Here is a 16,771-nt window from a genome sequence, read left to right as displayed (position 1 = left end):
AAGCAGAAAACACAATGTAAAAAAAGGTAAAGTATGGAAATGAATATGTACAATTCAGGCCCAGAATTGGGATTACCTTGACACAGGTTTACTTTCAATTCCTTAAAAAAAAAAAATTTTTTAAGCCTATATTTATACAACATAATGGACAGCTGTTGAAGAAGTTGTTCACATTCAGTGGATTTGATTGGTGTGGATTGTTCAAAATAAAAAAATGGTAGATACAGATTTCCAAAACTTTAGGAGATATTATGATATTCCTTTGGAACTAAAGATTTGGAACTAAAGGCATTGTGTTAACTACGTATTTAGAGTTAGTGTTAAGCTTATTATCTGCTACTAAATTAAACATTGCTTACAGCTGGGAAAAAAGGTTAATCCGGCTATTTCTGATTGGTTAAAATGGGTTTGGAATGTAGCCTTAATGACTAAATTAACTCACACTTATAAGGCTCAAAGGAATAGATTTGTCCCTAGAGACAGACTTATGGAGAGATGGTCCTGGTTTATTGGTTTCTGAAATCTAAAAATAAATGATGGCATAACTCCATATGCATACTTCTAACCTTTGTGAATGCTGATTTCCCCCTTTCACTGTTTCCTTTATTATTATGTATTGTTATACAGCTCTATTATAGTTCTGTATTGTTATTAAGGTGTCATACCGCTTCTTTTTAAATTATTTTTCCCGCACAAAATGACTACAGCCCTAATCACAAGCATGTTTCTTCCAACAGCGAGACAACGAAAGGGAACGCTGGTGCACACAGCACAGACACATTATTGGCTATGTGAACCTAAAGGGAACAGGTTACCTGTTCAGCCAGCAGTGAAGCAAGGCTGGAATAAGCATCTGCAAACTCTGGTCCATACTGAATGGAATCTCTCAGCAAGAGAACGGCTTCGTCCTCCTTCCCTTGGGACCTGCAAGTCATATGAAGGGAGGTGGAAAAGAGGCAGTTCTTTTAATAACGTTCTCGGCTCACCTATCGATTACAGCACTGCTAACAGACTCGGAGTGCCTGCCTCCTCTTTTTCAGCAAGGACTAAATAATTAAATTCCTTCCATCGAGCATCTCCTGGGGCGGTATCATATTCCACAGCCTGTCAGCGCAGAGAGGAGGGGAGCAGTTACTGGATGTGTGCCTTGGCACCTGCTGGCAAAGTTTCCCACAGCTTGCTGGGCGGGGCATGAAATTCACCACAAAGCTCCTTCTCTTACTCCCTTTCAATAGAGTGACTGAAAGCTGCAAGCTGTAAACAATTACAAAATAAGATCTTAAATGAAGATTGGTCCTTAGTGTAAGGACGCAAATCAAAATGTTCACCTCGCTTCTTCCAGATACCCTTCAACAGAACTTTCTCCTTGCCAGACTATTTCCGCTGGCTAGAAATTCATAAGTTCAGACGAGGTTTCTTTTTGGTGAGATGTAATGCCCTAGACTCAGCCGAGACATGAGGGCGATACCATAAAATTACTGCGAAGAACAAAAATGCCCAGTTTGTCCAGATCAAATAGACTCCATAGCCCACATTGTTTTAACATGTCCGCAAAATAATATTGCACAAAATAGATATATCACTCCCTGGATAAAACAGCTAAAGACACTTTCTGAGAAGCAGATAACTGTGATATCTGCTGTCAAATAGATCAGTCAATTGTGTGAGAGATGTGGCTCCTTCTCTTAATTTTCTGCACTCCCCACCAATTGTACCAGGCAACATAAATCTCCCAGAGAACCTAGGCAAAGTAAAGCAGCCAGCCCTGATCAAAAACAAGGGGGTGGAGGGTGAGAATCCGTTTAACACTGGCCCTTTTCCTTGTCCCTCTCAGCCCAAGACTCTCCTTTTTCATGGGGAATTTCCAGAGATCCAAAAGGGAAGGGGGATGTACCAGGAAGCCTGTATACTTTCAGAATGGCATGCAATCCACAAGTTCTTAACGCAGGCTAATTTCATAACAAGTCATGCTCTTTTCGTTCAGAAAGTGCCCCAACTTGATAGGAGACAAAGAAATGGGCAGCAAGAATGGGCAGCATATGTTATAAAAAAGGTACCCATAGTATAATGCCCGCCCTGACCTGGATGGCCCAGGCTAGCCTGATCTCGTCAGATCTCAGAAGCTAAGGAAGGTCAGCCCTGGTTAGTATTTGGATGGGAGATCACCAAGGAATACCACGGTTGCTGTGCAGAGGAAGGCACTGGCAAACCACCTCTGTTAGTCTCTTGCCATGAAAACCCCCCAAAAGGGGTAGCCATAAGTCGGCTGCGACTTGACGGCACTTTACACACACACAGTATAATGCCCAGGTGGCAGGGTGACTGATTTAGCTGGGGAGTGAATGAAAATGCTTTCTGCTGCAATGTGGCTCCAAAAATGAAAGAAATCGAGATGCTGAAATCTATCAAGCTCTACCTGACCTGCCCGCTAAACAGGACACAGAAGATCCCCCCGTCCCCCACCAAAGGCGTACAATATGGTTCAGGGTGGGAACCGGCATTTTGAACTTGGCAGGGCAAGGGCACAGCAGGAGGAGAGAGGCATGTATGCCACCTGTTGCTCAATGGAGGAAGGTTGGGATAAGCAGATGATGCTATATGCTTACAGAACAATGACATTTCTGTTCAATACTGGGTTGAGCTAAGAGGAGGCTGCTATTCCCAACATATTAGTTGCCTGTCTTTAACATAACTGCATGACATTTGCATGAACACTGCAGACACCAAACTCAAAATAGTTCTGTTTCCATCCACATCATAAGAACATAAGAAAGGCCATGCTATATCAAAGCAAGGTCCATCAAGTCCAGCAGTCTAGTCATACGGTGGCCGACCAGGTGCCTCTAGGAAGCCCACAAACAAGACGACTGCAGAAGCATTGTCCTGCCTATGTTCCACAGCACCTAATATAATAGGCATGCTCCTCTGATCCTGGAGAGAATAGGTATGCATCATGACTAGTAGCCATTTTTACTAGTAGCCATGGATAGCCCTCTCCTCCTTGAACATGACCACTCCCCTCTTAACGCCTTCCCAGTTGGCAGCCATCACCACATCCTGGGGCAGGGAGTTCCACAATTTAACTGTGCATCCTACAATACTCTGAACTTGTTACCAACCTATGAAAGATGCCAGTATATCCTTGGCAGAAATTAACATTAGAAACAAGAACGCTGGCCTTTTCTTAACTTGCATCAAGGTTTCCAAACCTTCAGTAGTTTCCTACCACATTTTCAAACCTGGTGGCTTGATTGAGTTTCATGGCTGATTTATGGTTTTTCAAAGACAGCAAATTCCTCTGTTCCTTCTTTTTTGGGGTGCATTAATGGGGCCTAGCTGTCAGGAACTGACATGTTATAGCTGGTGTTGTATAGTGGTTAAAATAATGGACTCGGACTGGGGAGACCTGAGTTTAATTCCCTGCTATGCTGCTGGGTGAATCTGGGCCAGTGACTCTCCCTCTAACCCAACCTTCTTCACAAGGTTGTTGTAATGATAAAATGATGGAAGGGAGAACTGTGCATACTTCCCAGCACTTCCTGTAGGAAAGACAGGTTAAACATGTAAAAGATAGATTAAATTTATAGAGCCCCAATATCTGCCATACTTAATTCAGCCATTCTTTGTGCGTGGGAGAGGAGCGATAATTCCATTTGTTGGCCCAAGGTAGTTTGGCAGCCAGCAAGGAGAACAAACAAACAAAAATCCTATGCAAGCTGTTATCTAGGGATTGGTTTGGGATCCTTATCAATAGAACAGCTCAAAGATAAACCACATTTTGAGAGCATCCTATCCCCAATAAATGAGAGCTACTGGACAGTTTGTCCTGTGTTGACAGCAGAAGGGCACCACCAACATTTGATGGCATATTATCACAGCGGAGGACGAAGAAGCAGATGAATTCAAGATGCTGTGGCTGATATTCCCGGGACCCATTAAAGGCGTCACCTGTGTGGATATGGAGAGCAGTCGCAGGGTCCAGTCCCTGGGTTTGTGTCTCTGTTAAGAAGTCAACACGTGCATCTGATAAAGCTCCAATCCTTAAGCTTCTGCTCAAATAAAAAACTCACTGGGTTGGATCCTATGGATTTGTTCTGCTCATCGTAGCACCCTCCTCCAGTGTAAGGTGTCTCCTTCCAATGCAAGAGGCTCTTAATGCCCAGAAGAAGAGTGGGATTTTTTACATGCCGACTTTCTGTACCACTTAAGGTAGACTCAAACCGGCTTACAATCACCTTCCCCTCCCCCTCCCCACAACAGACACCTTGTGATGTAGGTGGGGCTGAGAGAGTTCTAAGAGAGCTGTGACTAGCCCAAGGTCACCCAGCTGGCTTCGTGTGTAGGAATGGGGAAACAAATCCAGTTCACCAGATTAGCTTCCGCCACTCATGTGAAGGAGTGGGGAACCCAACCCAGTTCACCAGATCAGAGTCCACCGCTCCAAACCACCGCTCTTAACCACTACACCACGTAGGCACCAGAGCAGCAGAGGGAGCAAAATTTGGGGGGGGGGGAGTATCATTGTGGCATCACTTCTGGTCACATACCCAAAAGTGACATCACATGTCACCACAACCCCCACATGTTCTACAAAACCACACAGATTTGGGGCTTGCCAGAGCCCTGCAGCGATGCCATGACATCACTTCCGGAGGTGACATCATAGCATTATGTGATGCCTAGACCTGCCCCTCCCAAACCTCATGCGGGCTGCCACCAAAGTTTCTGGAGGTTGTTGGTGGCACCACCAGAAGACTCCAGCTTTTTTGTTGTTGATGAAACACAACTATTACACTGCAATTGTTGTGACAGAAGCAGCACCTCGAGAGAAAGAAACGTTGATTTCCCCTACCGCTAAAGAATAATCATAGCATGTTTGCTGCATGAAAAAAAGAAACCTGGAAAGGCCTCTGTTCGGAAAACCACACGGAGTTTGGTAACTCCAAAAAGAAAGCATTATGTGGATAACGATCCAACACCTGTAACTCATACGCTGCAAAATAGCTTAGTAAATTCCATTTGCACCCTTGTCAAAAACTCAGCAACATATTTTACTTAAAAATCGAAGTCTCTGAGAAGAGCAAAATACAAATTGCTTGGTGAGACCTGCGCCTCCCATGAATCAGCAGGAGATGGTTGTCTAAATGGAAAGCTCCCCCAGAAGAACTGATTAAGGAGCTCACTTGCCCTCTGGGAACTATTAGCTTCAGTGCTTTGGGGAAAAAAAGTCACTTACTGGTAGTCTCTCTACTCATCTGCTTCCCGAATCTATAAACCATCACAGGGCACACTGGAAAGGTGGGCGGATGTGAACAAGATGCAATTCAGCAAGGATAAGTGCTGAGTTCTACATCTGGGTAACAAAAATGAGGAACATGCATACTGGATGGGGGATACACTTCTGGGCAGCAGTGTGTGTGAACAAGATCTTGGGGTACGGGTGGACCGTAAGTTAAATATGAGCAGCCAGTGTGATGCAGCGACAAAAAAAGCTAATGCGATCTTGGGGTGCATCAACAGAGGCATGACATCCAAATCACAAGATATCATAGATCCACCGTACACTGCATTGGTCAGGCCACACCTGGAGTATTGTGTGCAGTTCTGGAGGCCTCCCTTCAAAAAGGATGTGGAGAGAATGGAGCAGGTGCAGAGGAGAGCAACGAGGATGATCAGGGGCCTGGAGACCAAGCCTTATGAAGAAAAGCTCTGTACTACAAGAGGGCTGGAGGCGGAAGTGGCGACAATGGAGGGGTTAAAGGGGGCAGGACCAGAATGCGCGGGGCGGGGGGAGTTCTTAGCCAGTGTGTCCTCATTTCTTCCCTGCAGACGGAGGTAGCAGGAGCCGGCTGTAGAATCCGGCCCCAACCACGCGGAGCAGAAGAAACCTACCTCGCAGGGTGTCTGTTGTGGGGAGGGGAAAGGAAGGTGATCATAAGCTGGTTTGATTCTTCCTTCAGCGGTAGAGAAAGTCGGAATATAAAAACCAACTCTTCTTCTTCTCTCTTTCCAAACCCATTTTTCTTTACAAAAAGAAGCAGCCAGCAGGGCTCTCTTACATGCAATGAGGCAGGTGGAGAAAGTGGATTTTACTCCCTGACAGACATTTCCCCAACAGTGCTTTTAAGGGATGGGAGAAGACCCACTTAACTCCCACATACGAAAATTCAACATGAAAATATATGTTTGAATCTCTGATTTGAGTCTCAGGGAGGAAGGTGGACTATAAATAAATAAGTGCACTTGCTAGAAAGATAATTGTTTATACAGGCATCTCTTTATTTCCTGGAACTGCACCTGTGTACACCAATCCTGCTTTATTATTACAGACTTGTCTACACCGTATGTGGTTGGGCATGAACTATTTTGAACTCTATGCTTTGAACAGTATATCATAGGTGTTTCAGGCTTTCAAGGAGAACGGATTAGCACAGCAAATGCTGACTTTTTTTCTTTCTTTTTTTGGGTTATTGCTAATCTTTTACCTGCCCTGACCTGGATGGCCCAGGCTAGCCTGATCTCGTCAGATCTCAGAAGCTAAGCAGGTTCAGCCCTGGTTAGTATTTGGATGGGAGACCACCAAGGAATACCAGGGTTGCTGTGCAGAGGAAGGCACTGGCAAACCACCTCTGTTAGTCTCTTGCCATGAAAACCCCCAAAAGGGGTCGCCATAAGTCGGCTGCAACTTGACGGCACTTTACACACACAATCTTTTACCTGCAAGGTTTTTACTCACTTAATACAGACCGCCAACCACCAGTGCTGGAAGGGCCTGTAAGCTTTCTGCAAACACAGTGCTCCGGTATTAAGGTATGATTACAACACGTAGAAGAAGAAGAAGAGTTGGCTTTTATATGCCGACTTTCTCTACCCACTTGAGAGACTCAAACCGGCCTACAATCACATTCCCCTCTTAACAACAGACACCCTGTGAGGTGGGTGAGGCTGAGAGAGCTGTGACTGGCCCAAGGTCACCCAGCTGGCTTCGTGTAGGGGAATGGGGAAACCAACCCGGTTCACCAGATTAGCCTCTGCCACTCATGTGAAGGAGTGGGGAATCAAACCCGGTTCTCCAGATCAGACTCCACTACTCCAAACCACTGCTCTTAACCACTACACCACGCTGGACTGTATCAAATATGAACTGCACATCCTTGTGTTTTTCTGTGCTGTTCCCTTAAAAGACATATAAGTGGTGACTCAGAAAGGATGAACATATCACATCTGAGGCATCCCCCTGTGCGTGTTGCTCAAAAACTCACCCGAAGGTTAATCAGTACCCTCTCCTTATTTAAAGCAGGAAATAACACAGGATGTTTATTCTAACACAGATAGTCTTTTCAAAGAGCCCAGAATGTAAAGGGAAATATACATTTATTCCATGTATTAAAATAAAAAAGAGAGAAGTTCTACATTTTATTCGGTAGTCACAACTGCTTCCAGTATAACAATGACAGAATCCTCTGACAGGTTAAAACTTCCTCCGATGGTGACAGAGTTTTTGGGATGAAGGAAGTTTTGTTCTGTTGGAGAAAGTCTTTCTCCATCAGAGGAAGACTGTCTTAGAGGAAGCGATTCATTGGATTCAGTTCGGCGGAAGGGAGTCACTGGATCCAACCTATTGTTTTTTATGGATTATCTGATTTTACTTGGAAACTTGGGAGAGAGCGGCATTGTGAATATAATTTAGAATAACTGTTGGACTTGTGTTTATTGCAGCAAAACACAATGTAGAGGTTAGAGTGTTGGACAAGGATCTGGGAGACCCAGGTTTGAATCCCCAGTCTCCCTTGGAAGCTTATTGAATGACCTGGGGCCAGTCTCTCTCTCTCTCACCTTAACCTACCTCACAGGTTGTTGCATGAGGATAAAATGGATGAGAGGAGAATGATGTTATAAGCTGCACTGGGTCCCCACTGTGGAGAAAATCTGGGTATAAATATCTAAAAAAATAATTTTTAAAAAAGAACAGGCAAGATACTTGCAACTTTAAACATCCATGTATACTCTCCGGAAACCATGGTCCAATCAGGTGCATTCCAAGTGCATATATATGGATATTTAGGGATACAGGATACAGAGCCCTGTGGCGCAGAGTGAGAAGCTGCAGTACTGCAGTCAAAAGCTCTGCTCACAACCTGAGTTCGATCCCAAAGGAAGATGGTTTCAGGTAGCTGGCTCAAGGTTGACTCAGTCTTCCATCCTTCCAAGGTTGGTAAAATGAGTACCCAGCTTGCTGGGGGTAAATGGAAGATGATTGGGGAAGGCACTGGCAAACCCCCCCATAAACAAGTCTGCCTAGTAAATATCGGGATGTGACGTCACCCCATGGGTCAGGAATGACCCGGTGCTTGCACAGGGGACCTTTACCTTAGGTATGTCATCTATACTTCATATATATTATCTGTGGGAAAAGCCAAGGCACCGAAACCAACAGCATTTATGTCCACTGCATGATATCTGGACATGCTCTACATAGAACAGTCAAGCAATCAGACTAGAAGATAGTATTTGTGGCTTTACAAAAATAATCGGTTTGCAACTGGCTGAATATTCCGTCATGTATAAAAGAAAGGGAAAACTGTACCGACCAATAAATAAAGACCAGCTAGTTTGTCGCTACACACAACATTTGAAGTCCTGCCTGGGAAATCTGGGACACATTTAGAGACCCTGATAACAGTTGACTGTTCTGTCGACAAAAGCCAGTATTTGGCAAGAAAACAGGAAATGCCAGTAACAGAAGCGAAAGGATTAAAAAACCCACTTGGCAGCAGTAAAATCTTTTCATTACCCACAGGCATAGTTCCTGAGCACGAAGTCGTCCTCTCAATTATCCTCATTTTTCCATTAATGGCTTTTTTTTTTTTGATCAGAGAACAACCTGCATCTTTAAAGGAGATCGTAAAAAGATTATAGTATCTCTTACGTGACAGCAGGAATCGCAGATGTTGCTTGGTCCCATGAGAAAATGACTTCTCTGGTCCCATTCCAGATGCGCACAGACTCAATTTTAGGCATGGAAGTTGTTTGTAGTAACTACACAGAGCTGGACTTTATACTGAAGAACGGAATAGGCTCACAGCCGGGGGGGGGGGGGTGTTAAGCGTGATATGTTGGATAGGAAGTGAATTTAGATTCAAGTTTCACCTCTACCAATGACTTATTGTGTGGTCATGGGCAAATCACTTTTCCAATTATTTCAGCTGGCTGCCTTCGTGCATTGGTTTCTGGGAGCATTCAGGGACACGTCACAGTGGTTAGAGTGGTTGACTAGGACCTGGAACTACTGGGTTCAAATCCTTACCCTGCCATGGAAGTTCACCAGGGTGACCATGGGTCCATCACAATCTCTTGAACCCATGAAGCTGCCTTATACTGAATCAGACTCTCAGTCCATTAAAGTCAGCATTGTCTACTCAGACCGACAGCGGCTCTCCAGGGTCTCAGGCTGAGGTCTTTCACATCACCTACTTGCCTAGTCCCTTTAACTGGAGATGCCGCTGATTGAACCTGGGACCTTCTGCATGCTAAGGAGATGCTCTACCACTGAGCCACAGCCTCTCCCTCTTATCCTAACCTATCTCACAGAGGAAAAGGGGGAGGACGTGATAATGATGTGATAAGCCACTCAGGGTGCCCACCCCCCAAAGAAAGCAAAGAAGGAAATACTGTAAATAAATGAGAAAAGGTGTCACAACCCAGCCAGAGCTGTGTGGAAGCACTGATTTTGCGGAAGCACTGGTTTTGCAAACTGGCACTTCTGTGTGGAAGAGCTGTTACAAGTCTGCCACCGTTTGTATTCTCAAAGAATGTATACTCAAAGAATGTACTGGGCCCAGCAGATTTTGACAACAGCCCCGGCAAAAATAGGCAAGCATCCAGATGAGGTGCAGACCATCAGAACAGAGATGCGGTCTTTCATCGTAGAACAATCTGCACCATCAATAGTGTAACCCATATCATCTTAGAAAGGGAACCCAACTGAGCTAGCACAAGCCAGAAGGCCAAACTCCATGCGATGCTAAGGATCTAGACATGCAATTTAGCTATACAAAGCTGCTGCAGCCCAACCCACCCCCAATATGGACCAGAGCCCCTGTAGTGGAACTCCCTCATACACAGAGGAATAATACAGGGTACCTGTCTTTTTCTCTAACTGAGGCTTAAAGAATCCCAGAGGACCATTTCTGATCACGGTTGGGACAGTTAACTCTATTTTCTCCAGTACAGTGGTCCTGACCCACACAGAGGCAAGTGGTGGCTCCGTTTTTAAGCTAAATTACCCATCTGGGGATCTAACACCGTTTCCGGTATCCCTGTTTGTTCTCAGGATAAAAGATGTAGCGGAAAAGACAGATACAATTGTCAAACTAGCCCCCTGGGGGTCTCCTGCCTTTTCTCCAAGTATTGTACAGACCTCAGCCAAAAGATTTTTATATTTATCTATATGCTGCTGGGTCTCCAGGCACTCAGCGTTTGCCTTGCAAGAGCAGGCATGGCATGCTCTCGGCTCTTGGGAGACACAAGTGTCTATTATCTTCTCTGATGCACAGACAGGCACAGTGTAGCAAACAGCAGGCTCAGTTCTGTTCTCCTCCTGCAGCGATAAACTCAAGTTCCATTTGCATCTCGACAAACTTGGCCTGGATAGTTACTCCAAAAGTTTTTTTGGGGGGGGGAATTAATTCCCCGCTTCATTACTGAGCTTCCTCAGGGCTCCCAACGCTGCATGAAGGAATCCCTGACTAAGAAATAAAACTATCAGACTAACTTTTCATACTGACGTTTCATTGGAGTTTAGGCAACGTGGTCCCTGGGAAGGAGACAAACTGGGACTTTCAGGGTGCATAAAAATGTTCAGAATTTTAGCGATGACTGCACTGTAGAGATTGCGTTCACTGCATTTTGGGCAGAGGAAGAATATCCTCTGCTGGACTTAGCTCAGAGGAAACCCTGTTTCTTCTGGTTTGCAGCCAAAGGGGAAGGTGTACAGAAGTGATAGGGCTGGGCCTTGTGCCAAATCACATTCCCCCTCCCTCTTGTCGCAGGTGTTAAAAGTGTAAAATAAAATGTTCTCTTTTTAATTAAAGCAAAACACTGAATAAGTGTTTGATCAGTTAAACATGCAGGATGCTTTTAAAAAAATCTAAAAGCCCGTGAGAAGTAAAGGAGAGAAAGCAAAGAATATTCATTCTGGAGTCTGGGAGTGTGTCCTTTGAGATGCAAAGGCGAATAGCAGAGCACCGGCACAGCTGAAAAACCTCCACCTGCTCTTGATCACAGGTATTTATTTACTTCATTTATACCTTGCCTATCTACCCAACAGGGAACCAAAGCTCCTTATATCATTCTCCTCTCTTCCATTGTATCTTCCCAACAACTTTGTGAGGTATGCGAGGGAAGGAGGGAGAGAGAACGAACCAACCAACCAACCAAGGTCAAACAGTGAGCTTAGCAGAGTAGGGATTCAGACCAGAGCCTCCCAGTTCTCCCAGCCTGACACTCTAACCCAGGGGTGTCAAACGAAATTGTTTCGAGGGCCTGATGTGACATAAAAGTCACTTGGGTCAGGCCGGACCATGCCTTGTCAGCCTAGTGGGTGGTAGGGTGGCTCTCAAGGGGCCAGATCCAGCTCTTGGGCCTTACGTTTGACACCCCTGCTCTGACCACTACACAACACCGGCTCTTTGTCTGCATTCTTAAGCAACATGCAGCTTCTCAACAGTTAACAAGTGGCTCATAGAACGGTCAAGGAAGAATTGAAATTAAGTATTTTTACAGGAGGTTATTAGCATACACGCCTCTTCTAGGTGTGTGACGAACCACTTGGCCTTTTCAAAGAAGGTGGAAACAGGAGACAGAGGAAACAACCATCTTGAGTAGATTCAGGAGAGCACAGGATACAAATCTTTTAAACAAATTAATCAATAAGGTAGTTGGGGAAAGTGAGTGGGGGAGAGGCAGGAAAGGGAGTTCTGGGAACCATTGCCTGGAAAAGCAGGAAATGAGCACTACCATTGGGGTGACTGAGAAGCACATTTTCCTGGGATGGAGGCCATGAATCACAATGAATCGGCCAAGTCCTGAGATGGTACAATGGACAGAAGCCCTTCACAATACAGGTGAGGGAATACAAGTATTTTTTTTAATGTTTGTCATAAAATAATTCCACACAAGTAAAAAATCAGCACAGCTAGAAAAAGGTGGAAATAGAACCTCTCTCCCCCGGTGGGCTAGTTTTCACCTTGGAAGTTTAAAAAAAACAAACCTGGCGGAACATAAAAATGGTATTCACTGCCTGAAGCGTGAATTGATATAAGCTGCAATTCTAAGAACACTTTCCTGGGAATAAGCTCCATGGAGCAAAATAGGACATGCTTAGGATTGCTCTCCAAATCCATTCAGCAGCTTCATTCTGCTGTATGTGCATATCTGACTAATGATACGAAAAAGTTGTGGCAACTGTATTTCAATACACCCTCAACAGTGGCCTGAAAGACTCCTCAATCTCTGGTGAGCCTCCGGTTATAACGGGCATCCCATCTCCTCCAAAGTCTACCAGAAGACATGGTGATTCTAGTCGTATCGCTTTATATCCCCAATACCATTCTGCACCAGCTCTCTTTCTCCACACTTTAGTGTTAGAAAATGATGACATATGATTTTGCTTTTTAAGAAAGCCTTCATTGCATTATCTAGATGCAGTATCTAGTCGACGGATGCATTTCCCGTGGCTAAAACAGAAATTGGAAGTGATTTTTTTTTTATTGTCAAAGGACAAAACGAGACAAGCCTGAAATATCTCATCCTGTGGGCTACAAAACAAATATACTGAATTACAGTGAATAACTCTCTCTAAAAACATCACTCCGTCTAATAGCCCCTTTGTGCATGATGAAAGCGGGGAAAACCAGGTCACTTACTGACAAAGTAGGGGTATTTACACACACCCAGGGGACTCCCCTGGTATGCAGAATAATATAACTGTGTAAATTAACCAAAAAGAAACAGGAGGAAACCCTCAAAAAGTGCCCTGATGGGGAATGAAAATACCACTGAAGGGACGGAATGTAGAATGCAGTTTGGAGTAGAAGGGACAGGGGAGGGATGAGAAATTGGCCTGCTCAAGCCCCTGGGAACTCGGGGGACTGATTTTGGGGTTATTTCCACCTTGTGTCCCGCCCCCTACGATATTATTGCCTGCAGCTGGATCAGATGGGATGGACATTTAAACGGAACCAGAAATGAGCGGCAGAGTCAGTGGACAGCACAGAAACACAACAGTGACCCTCCAGTCCCTATTTCTGTGGTCAGTTCTGATGGCTTCCTAGGTGAAAAGTCAAATTCTGGGAGGGTAGCCATGTTCATCTGCTGCAGACAAGATAACAAGCCTTATTTTACCTTAAAGGCTAACGAATTAACTGCAGTGTGGCATAAGCTTTCGTGAACCACAGCCCACTTTGTCGTATCCAGGTGAATAGAATCACCGTGTTAGGCCTCAAACCCACAGTGAGCCCTGGTGCTATGAAATTTCAGGCATGCTTTTAGTCTCTGCTCTAGTCCTGTGCATTGGCCAAAAGAGGAGGGAACTATACGATGACCAGCCAGTCTCAGCTTGGTTTGTTAGGCTATTATCGCAATTTCAAAACTGTAAGGAACAGAACGAGACCCGAAACCTACTTGAGCAGATTTCCAAGATTGAAGAGAGCTCGGTTGTGTTGTGGATTTAACTGGAGGGCCCGTCTGTAATACTCTTTTGCTTCCACCAGGTCTTTGGTCAATGTTCCTAGGTTGTTCAGAGCACTTGCATGGCGAGGGTACAACCTATCAGAAGGGGGAAAAAGGAAACTCATTGCTCTTTGGTAAACAAACACCCAAACCACTGCAACACACCCTTGTACGAACCCTAAAACTACTCGTTCTCTGTATGAATAACTACACGAAAGTAGATAGATCACAATGGGTAGCCTTGTTACTAGCAGTAGAAAAGAGTAGGAGTCCAGTAGCACCTTAAAGACTAACAAAATTTCTGGCAGTGTATGAGCTATGGCTCACAAAAGCTCATAACCTGCCAGAAATTTTGTTAGTCTTTAAGGTGCTACTGGACTCCTACTCTTCTCTATTATATGAAAGTAAACGCAGCTGGGGCATCCAGAGCTTCCAAAGGGTTCTGAAGCAGGCTGAAAGCGCTTCCCGAGACAGGACGGCCATTTTTTTTCTCCATGAGAGAACTGGCTGTCTTCACAATGCTGAACCCACAAGGGGAGAAAATGTATCCTGCTGCTTCAGCAGACAGAAAACTGTGTAGGATAGAATATGGTTGTTCTCCAAGAACAAATTTCAGAGGGTCTGCAGTAGAAGAGCTAGATTTGAAGGGAACTTTGACTCTCGAAAGCTTATAACCCGAAAATTTTGTTGGTCCCTAAGGTGCTACAGGACTTGAATCTTGCTCCATTAAGAACATCAACATCTTGGGCCAAAACAGGTGAGATGCTGGGGAACCCTCGATTATATCACCTTTGAAAGCGAAATTTTAGGTGCATTAGCCTTAACGGGGCACGCATGTGGGAGAGAAGATGGGATTAATCCTATCACCTCTGCATGGTTTCATTTCCTTGCACGCTTATTAGCCTTGGATCCATCCTTTTTCCTTCCGCAGCTAGTAGGAGGGGGTCTGTTTTAATTATCGAAATTAAAATTCCCTCCTTGTGGAGGCAGCTTTTCAAGATTTAGCTGCAAGATCCATGATCTCCGTCTCATCAGACCCCTTTCATTGGCAGTGGTGCTCAAAAGAAAGAAGTGAAAATATGCTCAGCTTGCAGAGGGAAATTCCTAAAGCCACCAGAGATTTGTCTCCTAAACCTTTCCCCTAAGACCTTCCCAATAGGCAGAATCAGTGCTTTGCTCCTATTACTGACTACTTATCAAGGGGATGGATCCCACCTTAAGTGATCTAACATTGAAATTAGGGTTTAGGATTCTATAAACAGCAGCAATACTTGAAAAGAGAGAGCCTTTTTGCATTTAATCCTATGGGCTTTTTATTATGAAATACAGCTTTCCAGTTTGGATTCCCTCTTACTAAGCACATGCGCAGGCATACACACAAACACACACAACAGGCCACATGTATCACTGGTAATGGCAACCATCTGCAAGCAATATCTCTTTCGCTATGTATCGCATGAGGCGCAAAGTCCTCTTCTCTTCACCTAATCAAACGCCAAGTACTGCATTATTTATGAAAGAATGCTGCATTTCATTAAAATGCTCACTAGGGTAGCCAGTTTTTAAAAATCAGTTTTGGAATCCTAGGCATTTTCTTTTTATATATAAAAAAAAACTCCTCTTCTTAATAACTATAGCAAAAGACCTTAAATAGCACGATTCATTATTCCCTGGGGAAAAAATTGGAAATACACCTTAAATGAGGTTTGGCTTTGATTTCTGTACAAAAGACAAGCAGGATGTTTTCTTGGGGCAAAATGAATTATTCAGAAGATTCCTTCAACGTTGCCACTGCAGTTGTCAGAATAAATTGCAGCAGCCTGGCCTTGAACTATTAAAGGTAAGCACTGCACAAAACCTCTGCTAGCAATTACTACCCCCCCTCCCCATTTACCATTAGGCTACCCATATCCTCACTAAGCATACAATAAAACAGAAGTGGTCTTTGACTGTCAGAAGACTGGCAAATTCAACTCACGAGATGCCAAAGAGATGATGCAAATGGAGTTCCAATTTTTAAATAACGGAAACCCTTCCATTGCTATCTAAGGCACTTACATATTTGCAAGATATCCACTTGGGTGGGACTGTCTGCTTGGTGTGTTGGCTTCTTTGGTGGCAGCAAGAATTCCAAAATCAATGGGGAGCGGAGAAGAGAGAGAAGGGAAGGAGGAATGAACGTTGTCCTGGATACACTCTGTAATCCAGCTAAAAATTTTAATTTGCTGTTAATCAAAGTGCTGGGGAACTAGTTAGAATGATATCAACAGGGTTGCCATCACCGCCAGATAGGGTTGCCAGCTCCGGGTTGGGAAAGACCTGGAGATTTTGGGGGCGGAGCCTAAGGAAGGCAGGGTTTGGGAAGGGGAGGTACTTCAATGCCATAGAGAGCCAGCATGGTGTAGTGGTTAAGAGCGGTGGTTTGGAGCGGTGGACTCTGATCTGGAGAACCAGATTCCCCACTCCTCCACATGAGCAGCAGAGGCTAATCTGGTGAACTGGATTTGTTTCCCCACTCCTCCACATGAAGCCAGCTGGGTGACCTTGGGCTAGTCACACTCTCTCAGCCCCACCTAACTCACAGGGTGTCTGTTGTGGGGAGGGGAAGGTGATTGTAAGCCGGTTTGATTCTTCCTTAAGTGTTAGAGAAAGTCGACATATAAAAACCAACTCTTCTTCTTGTTCAGTTGCCAAAGCGGCCATTTTCTCCAGGTGAACTGATCTCTATCGGCTGGAGATCAGTAGTAACAGCAGATCTCCAGCTAGTACCTGAAGGTTGGCAACCCTACTACCAGAGCACTGGAATAGCCTGATAGAAGGAGCTCTGCATGTAGGCAGAGACCACATGACAGAGCAGGGCACTGACCCAGGCTGCAAGGGATGGGTTAAGAAGAGCGCCAGCAGTCCTGGAGGCAGTCATGCAAGGGAAAATAATTTCAAGAGACTGCAAGGAGATCAGGGTAGGCATAAGACCAAGAGGAACATGAAGCTGTGCTATTAAGGATAGGAAGGGATAACCAAATTGAGGAGTTTGAAGACG

General features: G+C 44.7%; 1 protein-coding gene across 1 annotated transcript in view; it reads right to left on the bottom strand.

Moving 5' to 3' along the window:
- TMTC1 (transmembrane O-mannosyltransferase targeting cadherins 1) overlaps positions 1–16,771 on the bottom strand; it is a 183,701-nt gene that overhangs the window by 30,247 nt on the left and 136,683 nt on the right. Inside the window, exons 12-13 of the mRNA XM_056846824.1 lie at positions 13,684–13,827; positions 816–924 (exon numbers count right to left, since the gene is read on the bottom strand). Of these exons, the coding sequence (XP_056702802.1) occupies positions 816–924; positions 13,684–13,827 (253 nt within the window). The remainder of the gene's footprint in view (positions 1–815; positions 925–13,683; positions 13,828–16,771) is intronic.

This window comes from Euleptes europaea, chromosome 3, assembly GCF_029931775.1.
Source record: "Euleptes europaea isolate rEulEur1 chromosome 3, rEulEur1.hap1, whole genome shotgun sequence".
Classification (NCBI taxonomy): Eukaryota; Metazoa; Chordata; class Lepidosauria; order Squamata; family Sphaerodactylidae; genus Euleptes; species Euleptes europaea.
Note: the sequence above shows the minus strand (reverse complement) of the source record. Positions and strands in the feature narration are given on the sequence as shown.